General features: G+C 50.3%; 1 protein-coding gene across 1 annotated transcript; it reads left to right on the top strand.

Annotated features, from left to right (window-relative positions):
- The first annotated feature begins 5511 nt into the window (after positions 1 to 5511).
- UBD (ubiquitin like modifier D) lies at positions 5512 to 7813 on the top strand. The gene is made up of 2 exons (XM_077748951.1): positions 5512 to 5653; positions 6807 to 7813. Exons 1-2 carry the CDS (start codon positions 5579 to 5581, stop codon positions 7275 to 7277), a joined length of 546 nt encoding a protein of 181 aa, XP_077605077.1. The 5' UTR covers positions 5512 to 5578; the 3' UTR covers positions 7278 to 7813.
- The last annotated feature ends 485 nt before the right edge of the window (positions 7814 to 8298 follow it).

The following is an 8298-nucleotide window of genomic DNA, read 5'->3' as shown; positions in this document are numbered from 1 at the left end:
GGGGCCTCGGGCAGGCGGGCTGCAGGTGAGAGAGGCTGGTGGAAATTTCCAGCACTGCGTGGGCTGGGCGCCCCTGTGCTCTGAGCGCTGCTGGGGCAGGGGCTGTGTTGTTCCCGTTCATTTGTCGGAACAACCAGCAAAGTCATGTGTGTTTGAGTGGATTTTCAGATCATAAGCTGTGTCTGCAGGGTTGATCCTTGCTCTGTCAGATAAATTTTGTGGAGCTGCTTCTATTCCGTGTGACCTACCTGCAGGGAGGCTCGTCAGAGACCGAGGTGGTATCTGTGAGAGAGGGTTTCCCTTTGCGTCTAACGACCCCGATTCACAGATGGGGATCGTCCCCACACTCTGTCACTGCCGCGAGAAGCTCACAGGCAGGAGGCAAGCCACAGGCACATTTAAATCATCGTTAATATCACAGAAACCTTATCAAAGACCCCAAGCTTTTGTTTTAAATTTGTTGTCAAAGTGGCAAACATACACTGTGTAAAGTGTGCTCTTGGTTTTTGGGGTAGAGTCCAGCGATTCATTGCTTATGTACAACACCCTGTGCTCATCCCAACTAGTGCCCTCCATGCCCATCACCCATTTCCCCTCTCCCGCCCCCACCCTGCCCCCATCAATCCCCAGTTTGTTCTCTGTATTTAAGAGTCTCTTATGGTTTTCCTCCCTCCCTGTTTGAAACTATTTCCCCCCTGCCCCTCTCCCATGGTCTTTTGTTAAGTTCCACTTATGAGTGAAAACATATGATATCTGTCTTCCTCTGGCTGACTTATATCACTTAGCATAATATGCTCCAGTTCCATCCACATTGTTGCAAATGGCAGTATTTCATTCTTTCTCGCTGCCAAGTAGTATTCCACTGTATATATAAACCACATCTTCTTTATCCATTCATCAATCGATGGTCATTTGGGCTCTCTCCATACTTTGGCTATTGTTGATAGCACTGCTATAAACATTGGGGTACATGTGCCTCTATGAATCAGCACTTCTGTATCCTTTGAATAAATACCTACTAGTGCAATTCCCCTAGTAGGGCAGTTCCGACTACCCCCACATCATTTTCCAGAGTGGCTGGACCAGTTTGCATTCTCACCAATATTGCAAGTGGGTTCCCATTTCTCCACATCCTCACCAAAGTGTATTGTTTCCTGAGTTGTTAATTTTAGCCATTCTGACCAGTCTGAGGTGGTATGTCATTGTGGTTTTGATCTGTATTTCCCTGATGATGAGTGATGTTGACCATTTTTTCATGTGTCTACTAGCCATCTGGATATCTTCTTAGGACAAGTATCTATTCATGTGTTTTGCCCATTTCTTCACTGGATTGTTTGGTTTTTGGGTGTTAAGTTTGATAAGTTCTTTATAGATTTTGGATACTAACCCTTTATCTGATACATCATTTACAAATATCTTTTCCCATTCTGTCAGTTGCCATTTATTTTGTTGATTGTTCCTTTGCTGTGCAGAAGCTTTTTATCTTGATGAGGGAAGACTTCAAGCTTTAAAGGTCAGTAATACCAGGGCGCCTGGGTGGCTCAGAGTTGGTAGAGTGTCCGACTCTTGATTTTGGCTCAGGTCATGATCTCAGGGTTTGTGAGATTCAGCCCTGTGTTGAGCACAGAGCCTGCTTGGGATTCTCTGTCTCCCTCTCTCTCTGCCCCTCCCCCCACTCCCCCCTCTCAAAAATAAATGACTAAACATTTTGAAAAAATATAGGTCATTAATTTCAACATGCTGAGTGAATGAGGGAATAGGGTCTGTAATAGGTGAAGGACCGGTTTGAGTGGATTTATCAGGGAAAGCTTCCTAGAGGAGGTGACTGTTTCTTCTATGGAAAAGAGGAGTATTGGGGCATAGAAGGCTGACTCCGAGATGGGTCAGGAGGCTGCAGCCAGGGCCAGGCGAGAGACAAGGACACAGTTCCCTGGCCTTAGATGACCTCCAAGCTCACGGAGGCAGAGGGTGGGGCAGCCTCCACATCTCCTCACACTGGTTCCCTGCTATACATCTTCTAGAAGTTTCTGCTTCTGTATCATACTTGTTTTTCTTCTTTTTTGTCATCATTCTTACAGGACATATTGTATTTTTTCCCATATTTTTATATATTCAAGAAAGTGTGAGTAAGCACATGTCTACAGTTTAATGAGTACAAAAGTCAACCACCGCTAGGTTACGGAGCTGAGTGACTGCTCCAAGTGTGCCCACGGCCCAGGGGCAAACGCCATGCTGAGTCTCTAATGAACCATTCCCTTGTTTTCTTCTGTGCAGCTATTTATATATTTACCCTTTTAAACTGTACAGCTTTGTGGGTTTTAGTATATTCACAAGGTGTGTGACCAGTGCCCTCAACCTCCAGAGTGTCTCTGCCGAGAGGACGCTGCCAACGGGCAGTCGCCCCCTTTATCTCGTTGTGATTCACGAGTCCTTGTACCCTGTCGTCCCTCCACCAGCTATCGTCCGAATCACCTCCCCTGCGTTTCTGAATTCCTCCTTCTCTTGGCCTCTCCGTGCTCCCCTCCTTCTTCCTGAATCTCTTTAGATGGCCTTTCCCTCAGGGACCTCGTTTTTTCTCCCTCAACCTCTGTCTTCTCCGCTCTCTCCCATTTACCATTTTGTTCCTGGCTCTTCTCCCCTCACATTCATCCAGTGGTTTATGCATTTCCTCCTTTTTGGGCCCCAGGAGTGTGAGCACAGAGGGAAAAAAAAAAGTCAGATTGCCGCTGTGCTAAGAGGCCAGGATGAGGTCAGGTCCCGGGAAGAAATCCTCCCTGTGGCCAGCAGAAGGGCATAGGGCACAGCCCAGGCCTTGGCATGGAAGGGAACTGGGTGGAGAGAGATCAGAGTCCAGATTTGTTTTTGGAATTCCTTGAAAACACAGTGTGTCTCAGAATCCAACCCTGTCTGGGTAGGAAATCCCCTGAATCAGTTTTTCTTAGGGGAATCCCAGGCTTGCCCTCACAGTAGCTCCGAGCTGCAAATCCCCGGCTCCCCTGGGTGAACCCCCTGTGGCTGAGGCAGGTGTGACAGTGAGCCCTGCAGTCCCCTCCCCCCAGTTCTGGGGCAGGGGTCTGTCCTCCTCCTCCTGTCTGCTCTCACAGGCTCTCTGCTGACCGCTGCCCGGAGGTCCAGGCGGGGCCCACCACCCAGGATGCTCCTGCCTGCATACAGACCCAAGCTAGAGCTCATTCCTCACCAGGCTCCTTCTCTGCCCTGATCCTTCCCTGACTGGAGCCCTTCCTGTAGTGCCAGGGCATGCACACCACATGCTCCCCCTTTTCTTTGCTCTGGGAGAAGATTGGAACTCAGGTAGTGGAGATTTGCATCTCCAGTCTTGCTCACCAGCAACTACTAGTAAGACTCTGGGTGAGTTCCCTTCTTAGCACTGGAGGTGGAGGTACCAACATTTACCTCATTAGAAAGTGGAAACAGTTAACGAGGTGCATTTACAAATGTGTCCTGCAGTTCCTGAAATCTGAGAAGTACTCATTAAATGTTCTTTTCCATTTTGTGTTACTCACTTATTTCTTAGTTCATTCGTGCATTTGGTAAATATCAAGTACTCACTGCACCAGACAGCACGCCCACAAAGTGCGGAAGATACAGGTCAGTCAAGACACAGTGAAGACACCCAAGACTCCTACTGTTTAGTGGGGGTGACAGACAAGCAAGCAGGTGGTCTTATTGCTGGAGAAGGTTGGTCCGCGGGGCTCGAGGAAGGCGTATGACTGGGTAGATGATGGGTACACGGCCTAGCATAGGAAGGGACTTAGAGACTTCTCCCTTCCTGGAGGTGCTGCTCACAGGTTAGACCCGTGTAAATCCTGAGGCTGAGGGGAGAGCTGGGAGGAAAAACCTGCTCCCTGACCTGGTGTCTGGGCATCTGCAGGGAACTCGGAACGCGCATGGATGCAGCCAGACCCGCAGGACTGCGGCTCGACAGACTCCGTTCCCCAAAAACGTCGTCCTGGGGCCCTCCCTGCACGAGGCTTTCTGAGAAAGGAGCCGTTGGCCCCAACATGTGGTAGGCTGCTGAGGCAGGAAGGACAGAGAGGGGAGCAGGAGAGGGAGCTAGTGGTAATCGGCTTTCTACATCTGTTCTCTGCTTCCCTTTCCGGTGTGAGGAGGGGCGGGGTTTCGGCGAGGGGTCTGGGTCACAGGCCAAGGTGTTGTGAGGAGGGGAGGGGTTCGGCGAGGGGTCTGGGTCACAGGCCAAGGTGTTGTGAGGAGGGGAGGGGTTCGGCGAGGGGTCTGGGTCACAGGCCAAGGTGTTGTGAGGAGGGGAGGGGTTCGGCGAGGGGTCTGGGTCATGAGGCCAAAGTGTGAGGAGGGGAGGGGTTCAGACGCTATGTACGTGCAAGCGCGCCCAACCGCCGGTAACCTGATCCGGAATTTTCTGGTCGGCTACTGGTGACGTTTCAGGATCCCCGGATCCTATTGGACGCCGCATGGAGGTGCGGCCGCCGCAGGCGGATAATCAGAGTCGTCTTCCAATTTTATTGACTAATAAGGCTTTCAAATAGAAGAACATGATTTACGTTAAATTTTTTAAAAAATATTTGGTGTTGGATCGCATGACTCTACACAGGCACTTCTGCAAACCCAAGTTGTGCAGGTTGGAGACTCCTGCAGTAAAATGGGACTATTTAACATCTACCCGTGAGTGAATGGCCACTAAAAATACAGCAAAGAAGATGATAACTTGACCTTTTTAGGGGATTTTTACTTTGAAAACATTGGGAATATCTTTAATAAGTGTTTATTTGAGAACGGGTTTGTGGCACTGCCCTGAGTTTGGGAGGGGGCAAGGTTCCTTGGGGAAGTTAGGAGTGTCAGAGTAGTCCAGCGGACTCCCTGAAGGCACACAGCCCGTGCAGCCCTCCCCTCGTTGTCCCAATCCAAACCTGCAGAGCTTCCTGGGAGCTTCTGGGAGTAGGGGGTGTCCCGCGGAAAGGTGTGGAAACGGAGTGCTGTCATGTGAGAGCGGATGTGCGGTGTCCTGCTGTGCAGAAGGTGCGCTCAGCACTTGATTGCTGGCCTAGGATTGTTTTAAGTACTGGATTTGGTTTGTAGGTTCTGGTGCAGGATAGGAAGAAGGTTAGAGAGCTCACGACCCTGGAACCTAAAGTTCTTTGTGAAGAACATGTTATGAACAGTTTCCTGAGTCCTCTCATGTTAAGGCTGGAAAACAAACCTGAGGAGGCGAACGCGCCTGCTTGGCGAACAGAGCAGGTGGCCCTGGGACCGCAGCCCCGTCCCCTCCGTGCAGGCCCCTCATCCTGGCTCTTCCCAAGACCTGGCTCCCTCTGCCAGGCCGCTGCTGGTTCCATCGCCCCTCGCCGACGCTGGCCGGCCTTTCCCGTCCTGGAGATCAGGACAGGCGGTGCGGCTGTGAAGCAGGGAGAATTCTCGGCAGAGAAGGACCAGCCTGTGCTTGATCAGACAGTATTCTTTGTTTACTGGCTCCACGGTAGCAAAAGTGAAAGAAAACGAATGAGATCATTCAAGAACAAAGGGTACAGAGCCAGTGTGTCAGGCAGGGGATTTCCAGCCAGTATGCACATATAAGCGGGACATGAGGCTCTTTTCCTCGCCTCCGGCTTCTGCTCCCTTGACTACAGACATGGCATCTGGTGCCTCCTGCGTCTGTGTGAGTTGGGGTTTGACGGTGGGGATGGGGAGGGGAAGCACCTCCAAGAGATGGGGGCCCCTGGGGTGCAGGAGGGACGGAGCTGGGAAGCTGTCTTGCAGGAATGCAACAGGCACCAATATCTACCGAGGTGAAGGAAGATTCTGGAAATAGAAGAGGTTCACTTGACTGCTGGGCTTTCTTTGGTGTCAGACCCAGCAGGCTGCTCTTAGGGGAGGGTGGTAGCGGTGTGTGAGTGGGCTTTGTGTTTGCCGGGGCTGGCAAGATTTGAAACCATGCAAGCCCTTTGACCCTTATTGTGTTTAGGGGTCCTGGGCTCTTAAATTTCCTTCTCCTCCCAGAAGAGGGGTTCACACAACTCATTTATCCTGAGCTGTTAAAGACCTGATATGTTACCTTGTAAAGAGTATGTGCACCACGAAGAGAGCCAGGATAAGGGCAGTGCTTGGCATGGAGGGGCTCCAGTCCAGTGAAGAAATGTCCAAGGCGTCCAGACTGGGAAGACTGATTTGAGTAGAGCAGGAAGGGGGGCACCCCCCAGGCTTGCTGGTGACAGCACAGGGAGCTTGCCCAGTTTCAGATTATTCAAGTAGGACTTAGATCTGGCCCTACCTCCTGTGATGAGCCCCTGGTCTCATTATAGGAGGAGATCATATTCTATAACAGGCAGATATAAAAACAGGAAGTCCAGATGAATAAGGCTCATGACACACTGAGTTATCATTATAAGCCCATGGGATATTAAAAAAGGAACAACAGTACAAAGAATAGGCGTCCTAGCCAAGGTTTCTTTGTAAGGTGGTCATGGAAGGCAGTGCTGGGAGTAACCCCTGAGGCCACCGAGTCTTGGGAATTCTCTCGGGGGGGAGGGTGTTTTTAGAGTCTGGTATATATCTTTGGATGCTTTGTAATTGTATTTAGTTTTAACCTTTGACAAATTTTACATGGATAGGAGGCAGGCAAGTAATGTGGGAAATCATCAATGACATTGGGATGAAGTTTGGCTAAAAAGGAATATGACTGAATTTCTTGAGTTCTAAGCTGGAGATTCCCAAGGCAAAGTTCTAAGGAAGGGAGGGCCAGGCAGGCAGGGGAGAGGCGACAGGTGGTGGAAAGACCCATGATGCCGGGTCTCTTGGCTTTCATTGTCCAGGTGGAGGTCTGTTCTGAGAAATGGACATCAATGACCCTCACTGCTGACGTGGACGACAGAGTGAAGAAGATCAATGAATTTGTCCGGGCTAAGACTAAGGTTCCTGTGCAGGACCAGGTCCTTCTTCTGGGCTCCAAGACTCTCAAGCCCCAGAGAAAGCTGTCTTCCTATGGTATCGACAGGCAGACGACCATCCACCTCACTCTGAAGGTGGTGAAGCCCTGTGAGGAGGAGCTGCCCTTGTTTCTGGTGGAGGCCGGTGATGAGGGGCAGAGGCATCTCCTCCAGGTGCGAAGGGCCAGTTCGGTGGCCCAGGTGAAACAGATGATCGAGAGCAAGACCGCTGTAGTGCCTGAGAAACAGATTGTGGTTTGCAACGGCAAGAAGCTGGAAGACGGGAAGACCATGGCAGAGTATGGCATCAAAAGAGGCAATTTACTCCTCATGACAAAGTACTGTGTCGGGGGGTGACTGTGCCATGATGGGTGGTACCAGGAGCAGAAGTGCGAACTGTTAGCCCTTACTCACCACCCACATCCTTTGATGATTTCCCCAAATTAACAGGAAAGATAGAGAAGATTTGAGGTGAAGTGGGGAGGAACGGCTGCAGAGAGCACTCTGTTTTCTAATTCCCGCATTTCTTGATCTCACATAATTGATTAGGTGGCAAGATTGTTTATGTGACTCAAGTAGAACATAAATTTTTAAGGCACAGTAGAGACAGCATCAAAGCCAGCTTGCAATGGAATCTTTTCCTAGTTCCCTCTGATTTATAGAGAAACTCCTATTTCCTCTTCTATCCAACAAGTTAGTGTAAGTTTTAGATTGGGATCCATGTTCTACTAATTTCTGTGTTTCCACTGATCTATTTCATCTGTAATATCACACCATATGTTGAACCAAATTGAATTTCTGCTTATAGAGAACAGCGAAATGATACATCATAAATGAATTACTCTGAAATGATTACAAGCTAGTTAATAAAGAATTTAGAAATTCAAATTAAAGTATGTCCAGTGTCCCTATTTATAGCTGTTTGGTATGAAATGTCACCTGGCATTGTGTCCCTTATTCTTTGTGTCCCTAACCAAACTGTTCTTATTTCTGGGGATGACAGTGGGCTGGGAAAATATTTTCCCTGGGGACCCCAGAGGTTTTGGGTCTCCAGCGGCATCTCCTGGGGGCAGGGGTTTCTAGAAGGCGTGGCTGTGCACCAGTCTCTGTCCTGCCTGCTGTAGGGTCTAGCAGGCCTTCTCCCTGGTGGGGGCATCAGTCTGGGTGGGGTTCCCCCCCCCTCGCTCTGACTGCCCTGCCAGAGCGCGTTCCGCCTCCTTCACCACCGGTGCCTGGTCCTCCATGGGGAGCGCGGGTCCCTTCCTCCATCTCCCTCCCCTCGCTCACCCCTGTGTCCCCCTGTCCCGCTGCTCTTTACGCTTCGGGGTCCAGTGCTCTTGGTGGGCACTGGCGACCGGGTTAGGGGGGCATCAGGTTG

This window comes from Crocuta crocuta, unplaced genomic scaffold (assembly GCF_008692635.1).
Source record: "Crocuta crocuta isolate KB4526 unplaced genomic scaffold, BGI_CrCroc_1.0 scaffold259, whole genome shotgun sequence".
Lineage (NCBI taxonomy): Eukaryota > Metazoa > Chordata > Mammalia > Carnivora > Hyaenidae > Crocuta > Crocuta crocuta.
This window is presented reverse-complemented; position numbering and strand designations above follow the sequence as displayed.

Coding starts and splice junctions, on each gene's coding strand:
- UBD (XM_077748951.1), top strand. CDS start 5,579: ATGAGGCTCTTTTCCTCGCCTCCGGCTTCTGCTCCCTTGACTACAGAC. Junction 5,654..6,806: donor CTGGTGCCTCCTGCGTCTGT/GTGAGTTGGGGT, acceptor TTCATTGTCCAG/GTGGAGGTCTGTTCTGAGAA.